Source organism: Pezoporus flaviventris, unplaced genomic scaffold (genome assembly GCF_033815535.1).
Source record: "Pezoporus flaviventris isolate CSIRO_AGI_PZ_B2104156 unplaced genomic scaffold, CSIRO_AGI_Pfla_v1 ptg000036l, whole genome shotgun sequence".
Taxonomy (NCBI): domain Eukaryota; kingdom Metazoa; phylum Chordata; class Aves; order Psittaciformes; family Psittacidae; genus Pezoporus; species Pezoporus flaviventris.
The window spans coordinates 624,162-645,770 of record NW_026892584.1 but is presented as its reverse complement, the minus strand read 5'-3'; the positions used below and the strand labels follow the sequence as shown (position 1 = coordinate 645,770).

Here is a 21,609-nt window from a genome sequence, read left to right as displayed (position 1 = left end):
TCTATGGCTTTGGAGCATCAGGAAAATACTTGGTGGTATCACAAAGATAACGTGGGAGTCAAAGCTCAGAAAGCTGGGTGCTGAAAATCCCATTAATATCTGGCTGAAAGAGATGACAGATGTACAGGGTGTTAAAGAGTGACATGTTTTGAGCTGAATCCCTGTTCAATGCTTTTCTGACTCTTTCCTTAGCAGTTGGTAGCTGAAAGCACAGGCTACACATGAGTATGAACAGTTCTGGGGTGCAGTTGCACGAGTCCTGATGCAGAGGGTAGATAAAATAAACCTCGTCGAGACCTTCTCCAGTGAAGGGTGAAGAGCTGGGAAGAAATGAGTACAAAAACTGGTCTGAGGTGGAGGTGAGCCCAGCATCTTCCCTAAATACTATCTGGTCCTTATTAATGAGATTATCTCATTGTTATAAAGCATGTATATATATATATATATATATATATATATGTGTGTGTGTGTGTGTGTGTAAAACTCAATGGTATTATCTGTCGTTAATAATTGCAAAAATGAAATGACCATTTGAGCAGATTTTAGAAAATTAAACCCACTGAGTGCTACGAGTTGCTCATAGGGTAGTAGAGATACAAAAGTAGACTGAAAAAATGAGTCATATTACAAATAAGCCACAACAAAACTGCTGAAATTAATGTATTTGAAACCAACTAGCTTAACTGAAATCCTGTGACTCCCTTAGGAATAACAGGATTTAATTTTAATATATAATTACTTTAATTTTATATATAAAGATTAGGAGTTCTTGCTGCAATTTTGCCTGAAAAAAAGTCACTGCATTTTGCTTACCAATTCAGAAAGGCCAACTATTGCTGCAACTTTAAGTCTTTAAACAGTGAATCACATTTTACTCCCAGGTGACCAAAAAGATCCTCCACCATTATTTCAATTATTAGTACACAAATATCAAATGGAACAGCTGATTCTGAAAGATGACGAAATATAAAATAATTTTAAAACCGAATCCCTTATTCAGTATAAAATTATAGGCTGTCATCAGGAACAGGCTGGTAAAGCTAGGTCCAGATGGGAAATTGGCTGGGAAATAAGAGGAGGTAGGGTGGAAATGATGGGTAGGCTGGAAACGGTGGGAACCCAAGGAAAGACATGACTGCTCCCTCTGCTGGCAAGGCTCTCACCTGCTTTAATTTTTAACTAATGAGTAGGCATTTCTTTAATTATTTAGGATTTAGCCAATAAATAATGCAGAATGTTCTTTCCTCAGTCTGTTGCTGTGTGTCTGCACATTTTTGAACTTATGGTGGGTGCCCTATTTCACTAGAATAATTTGCCATAGAATTAAGGCTCCGATGGATATCTAATGGTAGAGTTACAGGCTTTATGTTTTAATTGTTCTGAAAATGAAAAGCAAGATTAAGCTATTTAACCTTCAAAATACTCTATTTTACAACGTATACACATTTTTTATTTAATTTACATATTTCATAACACTACAATAAATTGCTCATCATATCATACTGTAACAAGAACCATCTATGAAGCAGTTAGATACTATAAAATGAAACGTTCTGCAACACAAGCATACTAAATTAGTCACTCCAAAAAAGTGGTGTTCTTCCTTGCCAGAGAATTCAGTGATAATGCTTGTATTAAAACTTAATTAGAAGATGAAGATAAGTCATTCATTACTTGATTTGTGATATAAATTAATAGCTGCAGTAAGAACACTTAGAAAAAATCTGTTCTAGGATTTTGGCCTACAACCAGAAGCTCCCAGAACAGGAGGGATCAGCTTTTTTTGCCCACTGCTCTCATCTGAATCCTGGCTGAAAAGCTACTCCAACTCCCAGCTTTCCAGAAGGCTCCATCCCAGGAATCCTCGCCTGCCATTTGGTTTGCTGATTTTAATCTCCCAGGACTTTCTTACAGTGGCTCCACTATGCTGAACTGGCACTTGCTCCTAGAAGTGAGTTATTATTAAACTTGTAGGTCAGTTGTGGCACTAACAACTCTTTGGAAGCTTTCAGCCACGGTGTAGAATTTGCTGGTCTAATTAAATATTAATTCTAAGTGTTACATTCTGTGGCTAAGAGCTTCTATTTTCCATCATCAGTCTGGAAGAGAAAGAGGTTACAAGGCTAATTTATTTTTTTATTTATTTTTTTTTAATTCTCCCTATCATTAAAACTTAACTATACAGGCACAAAAACATCATTAAAGATGTAGTATTCCTTTTTATAATGATACACTGTCATTAATAGAGCAGGTCTAAACAAAAAGATGTAAAATTAGGTTCTGAAATTTCAAGGTTTTTAAACAACACCAAAAGTTCACATACAAATGTTTCTAAGCAAATACTGCACATAAATTCAATATTGAGTTATTTGAAAATCACTTCAGATGGGAAATATATATGCAATAATTTAAATAGAGTTTTACACAAAATTTACAACTCTTTGTTCTGAAGTACAATAGACAGCAGATATTTAATGCTAGACTCACAGGGCTTTTTTTACAAGAACTTAGATCTCTACTTATGCAAACAAACAAAAAAAAAAGTATTTCCTCAGAGAAACAGTACTACCTTCCATTTTCTAACAGAATTACTTGTTTAAAGCAGGTACCTAGTTTGGTCCTGCATTATTTAAAGTCACTCTTCTAATCTTTACTTATCACTGTCCAAATGGGCTCAGTACATGAGCCTCTTCCCTTCTGCTTCCATAACAGTTGTGTCCATGTCTGGACACTGGGCATTATATTAACTACTTAGTCCAGTAGCCAAAAGATTCCATATGCTTGAACAGATGACTATCTCCATACTGTGATGGGATATTTAACTGTTTAGGTCTAATATTGCAGTTGAAAGATTTAGTTCTAAATCTTACCTAATTTTTTAAAGTTTTCATAGGTGTATTTTCAGATTATATACGCAAAATGCAAAACAAAATTGCAATGCTGCATATACTCATTAACTCATAAAGTTTAATGTATTCAGTTTAGAAAAGTGGTTTTTTTTTTCTATTAAGAGACAATGTGTTGAAGAGATGGTGATAAGGAAGTGTATATAGTGTCCTTCTAAATGTAAAATTTATTAAAATAAGAAGGCCGTTTTTGGCATGCAATTTTAACATACAGTGTGACTGTTCATCATAATATAAATAAGTCCGTTAAAAGACAATTAAAATGTGGGTACAAACATATGCTTTGGATGTATACTGTGTTTGTTTTTGAAATGGGTACCTGTTACCAAATCACAAGTGGCAGAGCCAGAATACAGCCTATTGGCAACCATAAACTTGTTTTATGAAGCAACAAAATATTTCTGTTTCTCCTGCAAATTTATTAGCAAATACTATCAAGGACAATAGAAATTGAAAAAAAAAAAAAATTACTTACTGTTCCCCAATTTAAATTTTAAATTGTATACTTCTCTGAGCTTCCTACTTAATCATAATTTAAAAGATGCTTTTGTGAATGCCTAGAATATACAAACCAGAATATTCAGATATGAAAAAACTATGTGGATAGCCCAAGAACACCTGTCACAAAAGTCATGACTCTCAGTATTTCTCTGCATAGTTGTTAAACTGTATTTCTCACATATAACAAAAAACAATGTGCAACATTAAAAAGCAAGCTAAACAATACCAATATCGCATTTAATCAGATTTTTTTCTACTTTGCAGAAAATTCTGAAAGCTTGCTTAACTATGATATAAAAACTACGTATTTGATTTCAATATATATTTGTGTCAGTGGCTACCTTATCAAATATATCAAATACATTTGAATACACAAATACATTTGAAGGGTATTCAGCATTTTACACTTTTGAACTTTCAGAAGTTAGTTCTAAGGCAAGCAATCACTCTTAGTTCTTGTCTTAGAAGTAAAGATTTCAAACTGTGAGAAATTTACAAGCTTTAGAAGTTCATATTTTATAATTCCATATTACCAATGGATTCTAAACCACTCGATCACCTGACTTCAGGTTTAGCTGCTAAATTACTCAGTGTGAACATAAAAGCCTATGGATGTGAAAAGGTTAGTTTCAGAATTTTTCTACACCAAAACATACAGTAATATACGCACTTCAGTGAATTCAAGGCATCAAAACATTAATATTGTAGGAAATGAATTTTTTAACATACTGGATGAAATAATGAAAACACCTTGCTAAACAGAACTTCAGACTCTAAGGACTGGTTCTGTAACAAGACTTATTCATATTGACTTTTCGTTAGTCAATTAATTTCCCTTGGTACATGCTGACTAATATGGTTGCTAGTCCTTACCAGTAATAAACACAGCTTCAAGTTCAAAATAAAGGATGGCTTAGTGTTACACTTTCTCCCAGTGAAAAGAAGAATCTACTCTAAAAAATATTAATTAAGTGATACAAAATTGGGAAGAACAGGAACAGAATTATGAACATCAGTTAGTATTTTGGGAGAAAGATATTTCTGGATTTATTAATGATTTCCAGTAAAAAGAAAAAGAAGAAAAATACAATAGGAAAAGACTTCAAATTCTAATTCAGGGCTTTTGCAAGTATAAAACAGTGACATTAAAGTCCTTTAAGTGACACTCCCTTGCACAAAAAGTTTTTTTTTTTTTTTTTTTAAATTAGATACTAAAAATGCACAGATTATCAACATACAGATAAAGAGTCCTTACTTGGTTTTAGAATATTCCTTATATTTGGAACGTGTAACAACACATTAAATCCCTCTTCAGCCTGTCTTCCTTGATCAATGTTAAATTTAAAAAATAGAAGTAATTTTCCCTTTTCAAACGCACCATCTGATTTCATAGGCACAATGCATTTTGAAGAAGCAGTAAAAAGACTTGAAAAATAACCTTCCATCAACTATTTTAATCATACTCATAAGTATCTCAATATTTATTATCTGACAGACAGTGTAAGATAAGAGTATGTTCAACTGGTAGAAAATATCAATCAAGTAAAACCTGTCACACATCATCTGAATAAAATTTATAATTGAGTAAGTTTTTAGTGTCATTTTCTTGAAATCCTCTTCCAGAATAATATATACCTATTTTTGTGGTTGAGAAAAGAGAATTTTCTTTTTTTTTTTCATGCACTGCTTGCACTACAAGTTTCATCAATAAAACACAAAGAATCTGTATTTTTTAGTGGACAATTTCTTTAAATTATCCTGAAAAAACCCTCTCTGTACACAACCAGATTTCTTTGTAAATTTGTATATTTTACCAAAATATAGCCTTACAGAAGACTGTGAAGCCCTTCAGTGTCCCATCAAACTGGGTGAATGAGCAACATCTTTGGATAAATGCAATTCAAAGTTATTAAATCGAAGAAAGTAAATAACTGGCATAATGAAAGAGCTACATTGGTGGATGTGTACCACAGAGGAGAAAAGCATCAAAAAGAAAATCACTTTTTAATGTTCAGTGGTCATCAAAGAGACAAAGCAGACACTAAAATGTATAAAAAGTGAACAAACCATAATAGCATTATTGTATTACATTACTGTAACAAAGTAAAATGTAATTAAAAGTGTTTAAAACAGATTTAAGAAGCAGTATGAGAAAAATTACAAAACAATCTGAATACAGAAAAGATAAAATAGGGATCCTCATGAGCCTCTTTTTATCGTCTCATCAGCCAAGAACAAAGACAGAATTTATGAAAAGTAAAGGCAAAATTAAATTTTCTGAAAAAGAAAGAAAAAAGGTAGACTTATTTTGTGAAAGTACAAGACTGAAAATATTTAGGAAAATATGCAAAAGAAACCAATCTTGAACTATAGATACATACATTCCATATCTATATCTATCTATCTATCTGTATCTGCATTATTCATATACTACATATAAAAAATTTAACTAGTCTGGTTTGGAAAGATATTGTCCCTGTTGAAAATCAGTACTACCAGTTGTGAGTTTTGTTTCTTTTTCACCGGAGTAACTAGTACTGGGAGCTGGCACAGACAAGGCATGGTATGAGTGACTACTGAAAATCTAGTTTTCCAAGACAAAGGAGGTAAAAATGAAACTATTTTTCTGTACATCTTATTCAGCCAACCCCTTGATTTAATTCTGATTTTGAACTTTTATTTATTCGTATGGCAATTATTCATGTGAAGAATTTACTTGCATACCACCCAATTAATACAGCTGGGAAGTCAAAGATAACAGAAAATACAGAAATAGTAGTTTAGGGAAGAAACATGGAATTTACTACATATTTGGAAAAATAGTGTGTATTTTTCTATGCCTTCAGTGTACTGACTTTAAGATTGCACAGAGACAGTGTATGCTAGAACTTACTTTGATCAAATTATATACATATACAGAAATGCACTTAGAAAAAACCCCAAACCCCTCTCTCTTACTCTCTTGGAAAGAAAAGATATTTTCATGACTTTTTTAATCCAGCAAGAAACCTCAGCAACAGAATGCTGAGTAGCTGGGTTGTGAGAATGTGAGCAGCTGCTGTTATTATAACTAAAGGTCTGTCTATGGCTTGAGCCTGAGAGACCACATGTTCGGCTGTCCTCTCATCTTGCCATCCTCACCAATTAACTATTAACATGGAGGGCTGTACACATGCTCTCAGGGGCTCTTTAACAGGCTTCTTGGAGAGTGGAACAACTACACAGCAGGGCTCTGGGAACTGAGTAATGTGGGGTATAAGGAACCCTCAGCAGCTTTGCTCCTCCTAATGACAGTTTTTTCCGTAGTTTAAAGGATAAAGAAGGATACATGAAGTTTAATAATTTCAGAAAAATTAAATGCTCTCATTTGTTCAAGGCTGCTAAGCAAAGATTCTGGGAATAATGTTTCTTTGCTGTTTTTTATTCAATACAGTCTAGCAGTTACTGTAAAACAATTCTGTGAAAATTAAAAAATCAGTTATTTAAAAATCAGACATATTATCAATCTTAAATCCATTCCAATCAATTTATATGGAATTTAAATCACAAACCGAAAAGCAGCCTCCCAGCTGCTAAAATCTTTGTCCTTCAGTTTGCTTCTTAGAGATGCTTCTGGATTTCTCTAAAATATGATCATACTGTTTATCAACGTAATTTATAAAAAAAGATTACAATGAAACTGATTTTACATCCCAATTATGGACAGGTAATTCCAACATGTAAAAAGAAGGGTGCTAGTTTTACATTCACAAATTCTATTAATTACATTAAATTTTACTGTCAATCTTTTTGAAGACAAACTGCCATCTAATGTTTAAAAATAGCTGAGTAAGGAGACGGAGGTTTGCACTGCAAGAGGAATATTCGTACACTTTTGATTGCAATGGTAAAATTAGAAAATCAATTTTCTATATTTTCTAAGGAGTAAGTGCATCAGGTATCTAGATAAATAACATTTACAGGTATTCAAACACCTTTACAAAATGCAATATACATAAGTAAGTGGTATGTACTTTCCTGATACAGGATTTAATCTAATGATAAATTCATCTACTATGAAAACACTTTGAATAATAAGAGGTTTTATGCAGTACTTTTTTTACTATAGTGAAATCAAATTAATATGTAAAATTATAGATTCTCTAGTTATTGTGAATAATAATTTTGCTTTTTTAAGTTACATTACCACTTTCAGATAAAAAATAAACCAAAAACAAAAACCCCTCAAACCTTATTGACATTTTTCTTTTTTTAGTAAAAACACTTATTTCCAGAAGATATATTTAAGTGTCCATATACTATCAGGATAGGTGCTATTAGCAGGTCCTGATTTTGCAGTTGGGAAAATTACTCGGATAATGTAACTGGTTTGCTCCTGGTGCCAGTAAATGGGGATATTAGAATTAAAGCGAAAACCTGTATCTTTCAATTCCTGGCTTTAAAACAAGACTGCACATCATCATAAGGAGCATGACAGATGAATACACTGGACTGAAAATGTCTTGTAGGCAAAAAAAAAAAAGGGAGATTACCAGAATTCTCTTTAATTTTCTACAGTTTCTGAAATTTTGCATAACTATCTAAGACAGTTTTATGCTTAGGTCTGTACAGATGTTGCAGCATGCTGTCCCACAAAAGTATATAAACACTACAGCAAAATCACATTTCAACAGCCCTTTGAACAAAAAGTTTCCAAAATGTCCAAAACTGCATTTATTTTCTTACCATAAACTTCCCATTCTTGCTAGCTGATGTGTCAGCTATGAAATATAGCAAAGAGAGAATTCCTACCTCAATAAGGTGAGCAGGTATGGTAATGATACAGGCTGACAAAGACTTTCTGAGGAGGCCACGGAGAACATACAGGAATTTTGTAAGGCTATGAATATCTTCAGGAGTATCACTGCAACAAATATCATCACCCCACAACAAAGAGCCCAGACTCTGAATTCCTATCCGCAAAATATTCTTTTGTTTTTTCTATTGGGAAAAAAAAAACAAACAAAAGAAGCCACTTCTGATTTTTTTTTACACACTAAGAGGAAAATTTCATGTAATGTATTTAAAAAATACAATGCATAGAATTCATATCCGTAATAGCAACACAGTTTATGTAATCATAGCTTAATCTCAGATTATATTATAAAAATTACAAATGGAATGGCATTTTATTCACTGACTGGTTATCATACTATGCCAGCTAAGCAAATACAAGTGTAAGATTCAGAAATACCAAACTACTAATCAGCATATTTTAACCTGCTAAATGTCAGTATATTCCGACACAAAATCCAATACTACTGTGATTTTTCATGTCCTTTCTCTCCTCCCTAGAAAACATGCTAAAGAATCTTTTCTCCCAGTTCTAAACTGGTCTGCTGGAAAGGCCTGAGATAAATCAAAACACAACTTTTCTCTCTATTTTCAACTTTCCACTGTGTTACTTTCACAACCTGATTATTCGTCTGGCTTCAGTTTCACTTCTGCTACTTCTAAAGGAACAAGGTCAGTGGTCTATCTCACCAGAGTATGCCCCTTTCACTATTTTAGATGACTTTAAGTATCATCTATATTCCTGTTAATTACTTCCAACTACTGAAGGAAGGTTTACCCACAGCTATGGAGAAACTGAGTCTGATGCTGATGTCTGAGACATCGGCAGATTGTCTCTTAAGGACCACACCTTTCTGAAAGTCCTTGACATAAGTGTGGATCTACTTTGTTAGCTACTGGGTACTAGAATCTAAGCTGTTTTGACATGTAAAATCCTAAACAGCCACTTGTGTTACCTGCCTAAGACACTTTGCTGCCCTGCAGTAGGCAGAAGAGCAGCCAACAGACGCAGAGATCCCTTTTCTGAAGGGGCAGATTATGAAACCAGAGTTATAATTTGTTTATGCAAAATAAATGCCATCTCTCATTTCAGATGATGACACATCCACTTCTGCTTATTTGATGTGACCTTTCCTGGTGATCTTTGAGAAGGATTTTAGGTATATTTGCTATCAAAGGATGAGACACCCTTGTTGAAAGACTTCCTGTACAAGATGATAAAAAATACATTTCTAGAATTCAGGGTTCATAATTAAAGGCTTTTTAAAATTTTATAAAATACATACACACACATATATGTAAATACTAGTTTTGATAAATAAAAGCTTCCATGTACTTTCATTACAGTGAAGTCCCTTGATAAATTGTAGATGTTCATCTCCACCAGCTGGAATGAACAGTAACTCTTAAGCACAAAATACTGCACAGCTGCTCTGGACATCCAGAGGAAAGATTTGGACAAGACAAGAGGCTACTCTTACAAATACTTCCTTTTCCATAGTGGGTAGACAGAGCTTGAGTTGTGAAACACAGCTACTACCACATGGCTGTACACCCATCCCACTCTCATGGCGTACACAGTGAGCTGATCTGCCAATTCGCTCACAATCTTTGTGAAAGCAATATATATTTTAACTCTGGTGGACTCCTTACTCTTGGGCTTCGCAGGCTTTACTTAGGTAAAGTTAACTTTTTACATTACCATATGAAGACCAGGAAAACAGCACAGGATAATATGACACAATTTGACTTCTCTGTATGGTATTTGTTAGGCTTGGATGCTCAGAGTTGTAAAAAGAATAGGGAAAATATAAGCTAGACCAGTATTCTTTAGTGACTTTTAATCAGGGCAGATTCACACATTTCTTGATGTGTGTTTAAACCATAGTACAGTATCAGGCATTTAAGAAAACAGCTTTATTCAGTTATAATTGATATTGACCATGCAGAGAAAGTGTTCTGGGATTTCAGAATTTCAGAGCAAACATACATAAGTCTTACAGAAACTTTTTAATGAGAAAAATGTTTTTTCTTAAGGACATACATTACAACACCCAAAGTATCAGTTCTCTTACTGGACAAAGGATAAGAGATGCTTGTTTCACAATATTAAATTGTAAAAATTGTAAAAGACATAGCTATTCAAACACCAGATATCGGATGTATTTATTTTGGCCAGTAACAGAATTTCTACTGGTATAACTGTCAGGCCCAATGGCTTATTCCATAACTGAAATATAAGAAAAGCCCAAGTCTAATATTCTATAACAATAAATCTATGGTAAACAGTAGGATAACTTTTTTTTAGATTTGCCACTAGATCTTTTTACTGCCATTAGCTTGGAAATTTGGATTTTTGTTGTTTGTTGTTTTTTGTTTTTTTAACCTTTTTCATGTAATTTTTGTAAGAATGTTTGCTTTGGCAGCAAGAATTCTGATTATGAAGAATTAAAAAACCCAACTCCAAGTGAACAAAAAAACAGTCTCCTCCCAGCTTTATCATTCAAAGTCACCCAACTTGAGCTTCAAAGCATACCAAAGTAATGTTAAGGACATAGAGTTGCCTAGGAAAGTTCTGTTGTCATACATGAAAACCCCTAAATATACTCAAACAAGTGCTCTCCTGTATGACTTCAAACTGTGCTCAATTTATGAAGAATTAAAACTAATGATCAGCAGCAAAGAGTTCCTAGGAGCTTTTAGAAAGGATGTAAAACTGATGCTCGTATTTTTAGGTTAGTCATTCAAACCACACATTTCCAGACAGATCTTGGCTGTGTGAACAAACAAGTCAGTACTTTGGTTAACTTCAACCAAACTTTTCTGTAGCCTAATACCTGTAAACAGTACCTATTGTCCAAAGGCCCTCAAAGTCATGCAGGATAGTTAAGAAATAAAAATCTACAATGGCAAACAGCAGACAGTTGTATAAAACTAACATTAACTCATATTGCTAGGTTCCAGAGATGCCTATTTTTATCAGTGGTCTACTAAGCCTCTAATAGCAGTTTTCACTAATTTTCCTAATTGTGTCAAACCTCTGAGAACTGGGGTGAGCCACCTTCTGCTCACTTTTCCTCAGGCCCCTCTCCAAATACTGGTCAAAAGTAGTAGGAAGTCTGAGTATCATAGGCCTACTAGCGCGAAATTAGCCAAAAATATCTGAAAACTTTACTAGTCAGGTTAAACTTTTCATAGGAATCCTAATCCAAGAAGCAACACATTTCTAGACCTCCACAATCTAGAGATACTGGAAGGATTACACTTCACAAGAAAATGAAGCTTTAATGGCATCAGCTTTTGTCAATCATAGACAGCGATTAATGGATTTTAAAAGGTCCATTAAAGTCAGTAAATAAATTTCTTGAAAATTCAGTACGTTTTGCTACATGTTGGCCTTTGCAGTTTTCTCTGAACTTCATGAAAGCCACTGCAGCAGGACCCACCCAAAAGGAAGATCACTGTTTGGGGGTGAGAAGAGCATATATGAATAAACTTCTCAAAAGCTTGGACAGGACTCAGGTCCAGAAGAGTACAGGCTGGTCCTTACTCTACAGTCTTCCTATCTGGCTACTTAAAAAGTACTTCTGAATGTTCAGTAAGTAGAGAGGTGAACTTCTCAGATTTAGAAGATAAAAAGATCCAAGGTATGTTCTGGGCCACAACAACATTTAACTCTGGATGTATTTTTAAGAAGTATCATATTCTGCTTCTAAATGTATGAAATTTGAGTGTACAAAGAAAGATGACGCATGGGGAAAAAAGGTAATAGAAAGTAATAGAAACCACTCTAGGAAATCATATGCATATGCAAAATGTAAATATCATATGCATTGAAAAATTATATGCATTGAAAATGCATATTCATTCTCTTGAAACAATGAGGTGAGCACTAATGGTTTTCTAGATGGATAAACTGGCCTGAAAAGGGACTCTTTTTCTACTTTTTAAAACTACACCTCAGAATCTTATATACGTAATTTAGTGAACATATACTTTCAAATTGATCAGTATTAAATTGATCAGTACTGCTCTTGCTTTATTGACACTTGTAAGACATTTTTAAACAATGAATAACAGCTACAGAAAATAGCTATCCAGGATGGTTTTGCTTTCAAGCAAAAAACCAAAAAATACTGGCTCTGACCAGCCTTCATTTTGTTTTACTTGTAAAAAAAAAATTCAGGGATAGACAAAGAAAAATAAGAAACACTAGCCTAATCTCTTCAGTATGTGGTGGTTTGCAGGCTGAAGGTTGGCAGGGTGTTTGTTTCACTCAGTACTGCTCTTTGCAGCTCTCAGACAGGACCTGTCACTCTGCAGGAGAAGCATCTCTGCAGGCGGAGTCGTATGGAATGACATACCTGTTGCCATGGCTACCACAGCACGGGGGGGGAGAGGTGTCTGTCAGGGACTAATTTACTTCTCCAGACTGGCACTGCCACCAAAGCAAAGGCAGGCTCTCCCATAAAGCTCAGCAGAGACTAAACACTGAGCACCAAAAACCTGAATTTACATACAAGTGTTCTGTGCAGGTAATGTTTCTAAAACATACTGTTAGACACAAAAACATCCATTCCAACATTATCTTCCCCATAAAAATTATTTCTAAGATATTCAACTATAGTGCACAGTGAGGGTCTCCCACACCTATACTTCCAAACTTTATTATAGTAACATTGGTATTGTACAGTAAAGACGATTTACCTGTCAATTAAGCAGCAAGATATATAATTTATTATTTTATTCCCATTAACTCCAAAGAATTTGCATATTACTGAATATGACAAAGAATAATAGATAGGGCTCTGCTCAAACTAAAAAAAGGGCTTTCAGCCTATGTTGTTACATTTAAAATGTTTTTTATTACCCACAGTATGATTTATGAAGAGTACAGAGATTATTAGAAGTCTGGTAAGCCGTTTTGATTTGTAAGTTGAAGTAGCATTCTTATTTCTTTACTTGTGTTTCAATGCTTGCTACATAAAGATGCATGCCCTTTAATTCATTAAAATATTCACTCCACTCCAGTTAAAATAACATTGAAAAGAACTGAAAGTTTAAGATTAAATGTTGAATCTCAACAGTCTTGAACATATTATTGCTAAAGCTGTAGTCTGAAAAAAAATTACTGTAGGGGAAAATGTGTTTTGCTTAACTAGATTATACTTGGCAATCCATTTATTAGTTAATTGCACAGAATATGCATTTTACTAATGTTAACTTACAGTTCTTCCTCGCATGGTCTCGCATCTGTAACAGGTAACAACTCCCAAAGCATATTAAAATATGAAGCATACACTATATTTACTTTGCTTCTTTACTCTTGCAATCCTTAGAAACAGTTTATTCTTTGTTATTTTGTCCAAGACCTTATGTGCCACCCTTGAAAATTCAGAAAACTACATTAATTACAGGATTACAGAAGAGTACAATGGTCTTCAGTACCTGGGGATCAGAGCCATCAAACCCTTCCTGGTAAATGACCCTCTGAATGGACAGAAGCAGCCTTCCATAAGCACTGTTCATATTACTGTTGGTAAGAAGAAATAGTTTAGTAACGCATTTTAATACTTTTCTACATGTTTCTAACAGCTGTATTAAAATAAATACAAGCAGATGTAGCACTCAGTCTGAAAGCATAATACAGAAAAAAAGTGTCACAGAAGAAAAAAAACTAACCCTCTTAGAATAAAGTTGACATTATAAGCAGTTGTGATTGTTTCATGATAAGTAGTCCAGTGCTCAGACATTTAGTGAAAGCTAAAATCTCTAGGGATTAAGATAACTTAATTACATCAGGCTTATTTCCATCTAGAAGATTAATGTATCAACTTAAAGTAGAAAGCATCATAGCACAGCACCAATCTGTAACTGACAAGGACCTACCCTACAGTTATTCCAAGGAACAGCTGACTTCCTATTACTGAAAAAATTCATACAGACAGCTGCTACAACAATCAAGATCAAAAAAAAACCCAAACAAAACAAAAAAAACAGAAAGAGACAACACTTCCTAAATTCAAAAGTTCATGCAGTTAATTTACTTTATTAGGAGAGTAAGACATATTTTACTATGGTTCCATTTTGTATCCACACACTACAGGTGTTATCATGACAGCTGAATTGTGAGGTAGAATTTATTTTATGTATTATTTAGAAAATACAGCATAAATAAAGCAAACGAGTAGCTAAAAATGGATTTAAGCAGACTTAAAACCAAATGAAAGTTCAGCAAGTTGTCTTGTCAAAATCTTAGAAGGTTCAGTTCCTTGACAACCATCCCAGCCATGCTCTCCAGTCCACAGGCTGATACATACAAAGTACAGAAAGATCTAACCTTTACTTAAAAAAAAGAAGCCAGTTGTTCACTTTTGAAAGAGACATACTATTTTGTTAAATCCCATAGAGAGTACTGGCTTGTATGTCTGTACTTGATGGAGGTTTCTCACCGCAGCTGAGAGTTTAAGCCCTTCTACCTTTTCTAGAATCACCATTTCCTTGTAGGCTCATTAATTACCAGAGGGTTGTGGACTCAAACCTTCTTCTGTACTGCTTGGGAAATATGACAAGTTATTTTGAAAATTTTGTCACTAAAAATACTTTTATTTGCTCCAATCATTTTATATGTCGGGTCTGATGACAGCCTGGGTGGGAATTGACCTTGAAAGATCATCTCATCCAAACATTAATGAAACTATTCCTGCTACTTTAGTAGAGCCAAATATTATTCAAATGTATTTTACTAATGAACACCTAAATAAACCCAAATAAACTGCTTTCATGCTTTTGCACAGGAGGGAAGACAGCTTTTCTTAGAAGCACTTCAGAGTTACAAACGTCTGACTTTTACACCATAGCTTTAACTCAAAATTCTACATCTCCTTCAAGTAGCAATCCAAACTCAATCCCCCCAAATGATATATTTAAGTTACAAGCATTTACAATCAAATAAGCCATACAGTCTTAATAAAGTTCTGAAACACTTAATGTTATAAAACATTATATAACTTGATGTATATAAATTATATAACTTACGTAACATACAAATTCAAGTTTTGAAATACTTAATGTTATAAAACATATATAACAATGTTATAAAACATTAAGATTACCCTTCTCAGATATAAAGAAAAGGGAGAATCTTCAAATTAAACTGCATTTATTTGGTTTCAGATTTAGCAGCCTATAAGGCTACTGGTTAAACTGACATACCTTAATAATTTAACTCTCTGTGAAATTCACAGCTGAAAATAACTGGCAATACATAATCTCAACATGACATTTAACCTGTAAAGCATCTCAAAGAGGAAAGAAAGAGTAAACTTTTTCTTATGAAGTCAACTACTTTCATAGTGTTTAGTTGCAAAAGGGATGTCTGCTAAATGTTATACCTGTACAGTCTTGCAGGTGTCACTTGACAGGGCTGGTGGTGGCAAAGAGGGCTTTAGCCTCCAAACTAGCCAAAGTGTCCTCTCTCTCCATGTCTTTGCACTATTCCAACAAACACACAATCCTTGTTGCTTATGGACTGCTGTGATTTCTTCCTGCTTTTGCCAGAGCTGGAGAGAATCTGCAACACTACACGATAACCAGAAGAATTTGTGTACCCTTTTGGATACTCCTTTATACTTTTGGAAAAAATAGAAGCCGCTGTTCGCCACCATTAGAAAGGAGTCTGCAACTGTCTTTTAGCCACAGCTAGGAACACAGTATGTGTAATATGAAAAGATGACTGTGGTCTTTGTCACCACAAACTACCATTTTCAAGTTTGTGTACCTACCAGTTCTTTTGCTTATGAGTGCTATGCTATCTATAGAGATGCCAGAGAATATACTGCAATCACAATACTTTTCAATTCTTGATTTATTATTAACTTGCTTTTAAAAGTTAATGGATAAAAGAATAAAATACCAGAATTAAAGTGTTCCAAAATTAAAACAAACTCCATACTTGGCAGCATTCAAGCCAGGCTGGACAGAGCATTGGTTGACGTGATCTAGTGTGAAGCAACCCTGCCCATGGGCAGGGGGGTTGGAACTAGATGATCTTAAGGTCCTTTGTAACCCAAACTATCCTACGATTCTATGATTCTGTCTTCAATTAATCCATCCACGAAAGATTTGCAGCAAAGAAAGAATTAAAGAAAATAATGTAACGAATATAATTTTTTAAAAAATGTATAAATATGTGCTTATTTACTTCTTGCTAAAGTATTAATGGTTTAATTGAATTTGAAGCATGCAATGTAAACAAGGACATGAAAAATATTATGGAAACACTATTTAAAAAACCAAGTTCCATTACCCTTCTGGCAGTGTTTGTTATAATATCTAAAGAAGGAAATAAAGATATTTCTTATTTTCTGATTTCTAAACTTTTTTTGGCTTTGTTACTAAACACCATTTAATTCTGATAATGAGTTTAAACAATTCCTTCTCTACTTTTTTCTTTTTGTTTAGCAATTCAGCAATGGATAAAGCAGGAGCCGCAAGAAGGTATCCCAGTTACAACAGAGCGTCTGCATTCTCTGTTGATAGTTTCTCAGCAGTTAACAAAGGTTAGGTTATCAAGGGTATGACAAATAGCTTTATTATGTATAAGGAGACCCCATTAGGGAAGACAGGTAAACCTGTTCTATCTAAACTTATCAGTAAATCTAGACTCTAGATAAATCTATTCTTTTTCAAAAGCATATAATTCTTAGGGTAAAATTTAGGAGTATTACTGAAAAGCTGCTGCTTAATTATTTTAGTTCCCTTGATTATCAAACTTTTCTTCTGGTAACTGCAACTGAATGAGGAGGACAGAAGTAGAGAAGTAGAAAGGAAGTCTTTTCTGCGATGCACAGATATACCATAATGGATATGTCTGCCTTGCTGTTACGTACCAGCTTTAGCAATGCAACAAGGACACCAGAATGTCCTAGCAACAACAACTGGAAAACAGCTGCTGTAAGCCCCACAACCCTGTTGACACGGCCTTAGCAGTAGAGCAGGACATAGCGCCCCTTCCCTAACATAAAAAATATGGAGATAAGAAAGACATTTATCCTTCTTTTGGCACCAAACACCCAGTCCCATTTACTACTTCCTTTAGAATAGATTTCTCACTCTGTTTTCACTTAATGTTTATCATGGGGCAATGAACTTCTAACCATCTTGAGCGATTAGCCAAAACGGGACCCTGTAATCTAATTTACCCATCAGGTACCAGAACTGCAGTAAGATCAACCACAGTACTCCACACCTCCCCCCATAAAAAAGCAGATACACACACACTTGCAAAAACACAGGGAAGAGAAGAAAGACTGGTCCAAACTTTAAGGTGAACCAATGATGTACATAACCTCCAAATCTGTCTTTAATTGCAAAGTAAAAGGCCACTCAATAACTTTGTTCTGTTGAATCAGCCAAAGAATCCACTTTCTTTGCAAGACCAAAAAGAAGCCAAGTGCTTGTGTGGATAGGAAGAGAAGGACACATACATGATTTCTAAAAGGGCCAAGAGTCCAAATAAAGCCTCCCCATCTCTGATCCAGTAATGGAAGCACTGTAATTATCTTGCCTATTAAAAGATGCAGCATTGTTTTTCCAAGGACTGTAAAATATATGTTCACTATAGTCACTGCTTCTGTCAGAAGAGTATAAGCTATACAGAAAACATGGTACATTACTTTTCTTGTGTATTTTCTGCTTTAACTGTATAATTTTATTTTGGAATTATTTATTAACCCTTTGAAAAATTAAACTGAAAAAAACCAAACAACCCCAAACAATTTTTAGAGATTTTCTCTATTTCAACTATTTCTTGTAACATTTTTTTTAGTCCCTTCCAGGTTATCAGTACTTTTTTGAGGTACTGTCAGTCTAATAGATTACAGGGATTTTGTAATGCTACATAGGTTAACAGCATTATGCAACCAAGTGTTTTCTGGGCTATGCATCTAAGACCCTCAGTACGAGAAGCTTATGTTTAGCAAATTATATCCTCTAAGTGGAGACATCCTAATTAGCCATGTTCACGCTCCTAGCCCACTGTTAACACACATCAAAAAAGGTTAGCTCAAGCTCTCAGTGGGACTTTCAGGCAGTCAAAGATGAGGTCTAGTACAAACTGTTAAATTCTATTGGAAGAGTCAACTGTGACTATCATATTGTTTCAAAATCATTGTCTAGTTAATCAATAAAACAGAAATTTTTACTATTTATGATATATTGAAGGTAGCTTTACATGCCGGGAGCACTGTATTGATCTTCCAAGCACTAATGCCTACACAGTAATAATATCCTTTCCCTCCCTTTTTACAAGCTTTTAGGTTAAATCCACCTGACAGGATTGTTAACTTCTTTTCATTCCTCAAGAAAAGAATGCTTCCTTCAGAATTTCATCACAATATTTGTTAAAAATACAGTAGAAACCTAATACAAAAGCATAAACATTTTCAAAGCACTGAGATAACTGGTAACATTCACACTTAGTATTGGATTTAACAGTGTTGACTAATGTGTGTTAAAGAATCACTGAAGATAAGGATGAAAAGGACCTCAAGAGGTCTGACAGATTATTTACCTAACTTATCCTTAGAAATTTTCAGTGATGGAGATTCTGTAACACCCCCAACCTATGTCTGCAAGATAACTTCTTCTCATGTTAATCATGAGAAAAATATCTCATGCTAATTATTTGAAAAATATCTTCTTATTTCCAGCCTGTATTTCTATCCCTACTGTTTACTGTAGCCCATGACTATTTGTCCTCCCTGCAGACAACAGAGTAACTACCCTCTGTATGCCAATTTTTAATGTCAGTTTTCAAGATTCTGCTTAGAATTGTCTAAGAATTTCCATTCTTCTGTCATGGGCCATACATCCCAGTTCTAGATGTACACCTGTCCTTACAACCTTCTCTTACTAATTCCAGAGTTTTCTTGAAGATTGCTATCAAAACTGGAAAGCCTTATTATGGCTGAGCAGAACTATTTTGCATGTCTTCCACATTAAATTCCAGTTTTAGCACTACCATGCTTTTCAGATTATGCTTTTTGGTTGCATTAATCACACAACACTGGTAATACATTTTGAAGATACTTTCAGCGTGCTCAAAAATCTTCACACACACAGTGTGGTAAAAATCAACCACAACACAGCATACCATTTCCAGGAATCAGCCCTATACACCGGGATCCATAAAACTAGGTACTATATAAATTAAGTGACTGGGCTGAACAAAGAGATCGCTTGCCCATATTCGATGTTTGACTTGAACTGAAATGTCTCCAAGAAATATATACTGGATGCGTGTGCTACAGGCTATTATGTGGCTTTGCTTCCGTCACTCATTTTCTCTTATCTTCCTTAATTCATTACTGATAGGCATAAAACATAATAAGTTTTCATTCAGAGAAGAGTTTATGATTTCCTCTGGAATTAGGGGTGTTGTGTAAGACATCATTAGCGATTTTAATCTATTCACAGTATATTTTCCTTAGGTGAAGCTGTAGGATGTAAGCAGTAAAAGTCACATAATTAACTAATGTGATATAGCATCCTAAACTATGTAGGTCAAAGACAGCCTGTCTTCTTAGCCCTAAAAACTGTATGGATATATTCCTAAAACTGATAGCCATATGACACACACATCTCTGAAAGCTGATGGGGTATGGGGTTCAGGCAGTAGTTCACAGAGAGAGTAGTAGTTTTCCCCAGTCCTCACACTCAGCTGTCAGTAGGGCTGGATGGCACATGTAGCTAGGCTGTCCTAGTAATGTCTGCCTTAATTGTCCCTGCCAACTTGCTTCCTCCCTCAGCTAAGGAGTCAGTATACTGAGCTGTCGCTATGCCACGGCAGCTTTGCTGCCAGTTGTGGCATTTAGGACTGACGTAAGAACCACAGCTGAACTGCTTGTGAGCCATGCATGACTACAAGACTTTTCACAGCAAGTGTAGATGCAAAAATATCCTTTACTACTAATATGCAGGCATGTGGTATTACAACTTACCATGTTTTCACTGTAGGCTGTAAAGACAATTCTTCAGGAAGGTAAAAACTGTGCCATTTTATTGACTGAAACAGTTCTGGAGACATTGTTTTGGATATATCATAATAATGACCAAACTTAGTAGATGTTGTTGGGCTGGCCTGTGGAAACAACAATACTGATTACAATAACCTATTAAATTATTATCTGTCAAAAGAAAGTAATTAACTAGCAATACATTTGAAAGAAACATCTGGGGTTTTCCCCACTCTTTTTTTCCTATTCTTCAAGTAGAACAACATTATAATATTTACTACCAAGTTTTGGTACCCCTGTTGACAGATGTGATTTTTTCACAGAGAATTCAACACTTACTGTTGCAAGTTGCATCACAAAGGTGGAGTCAGATTCTTAGATATGTATTTTTGCACATGTTCTAGACCCATGATCACAAACTTCAAAAGGCCAGATAATATGGAATATGCAGACCAGGATGTGTTCCACCTATCTGATTTTTCAGTATCTAGGAATGTCATGTTGGTACAGAAACATTTTCAGTTGACTTTGGAAATATTTCACTTTGTTTATTTATGAGAAAGAAGAAAAAATTACCATTGCATCTTCACAGGACTGCTTTTAATAAAAAACTCTAAAAAAGAGGGAATAGTTAAAAACTACTTTTAATGTCTTGATTGGTTGAGCATTACACAGACATTACATACAATAACCATGGTTTACTGTAATCAAACTTTATGAGGTCTCAACTTTGGGTATATAAAACATCATAAACCCCCTAAATTTAATATGTATCATAGAAGGAATTACACATTTTAATATGCTTTGCTAATAAATAGAGGGAAAGAATGCATATTTTTGTTCCACATTAGTGGAGTTCAGCACACAAACTGCAACATTATTTGAGTCAAACATGTAATGTTAACATCCCCTAGATTGTTATAATATGCAGTAGTACATAGTACATTGAGGTTGTCTGCTATAGGAATTGAACAGGTTTTGCTCTTCATGTAGCAATCCATTTTCTTCATCTTTTCTGTCCTTCAAAGCTATCCTGGAATGAACAGTCAAGCAGAGTAAAGCTGAGAGGCAAATGAGGAACTTCAAGGGAAGGAAAACACTTGGCACAAATGTAAACCACTTTATAGTATTTTTTTAATGAACACACTGTAAAGGAGTAACAGATTATCAAAACAATAGTGAAATTGATCTTTAGGTTATAGCACAAACACCACTGTGCTCTGGATCAGATTCTCTCATCAACTGTTTTAACTCTTTTGAGGAAAAAGAAAGGTCATTTAGAATAACCAAATAAGTTTTATAATACAAATATCAACCAAAACCACGGCATTTCTACTTGGCAGGATGCCAAG

At 34.5% G+C, this 21,609-nt stretch overlaps 1 protein-coding gene across 7 annotated transcripts in view; it reads right to left on the bottom strand.

The window, feature by feature from the left end:
• ELP4 (elongator acetyltransferase complex subunit 4) overlaps positions 1-21,609 on the bottom strand; it is a 140,401-nt gene that overhangs the window by 87,274 nt on the left and 31,518 nt on the right. For 6 of the 7 annotated variants that reach the window (XR_009745009.1, XM_061462802.1, XM_061462803.1 and 3 more), the window contains 3 exons: positions 20,243-20,382; positions 13,689-13,773; positions 8,199-8,387 (listed from right to left, as the gene is read on the bottom strand). Coding sequence is in view for 6 of the 7 variants with exons in the window: in XM_061462802.1 (XP_061318786.1) it covers positions 8,199-8,387; positions 13,689-13,773; positions 20,243-20,382 (414 nt within the window). In the remaining variant the exon portion in view is untranslated. The remainder of the gene's footprint in view (positions 1-8,198; positions 8,388-13,688; positions 13,774-20,242; positions 20,383-21,609) is intronic. The other variant, XM_061462804.1, reaches the window with a different exon arrangement.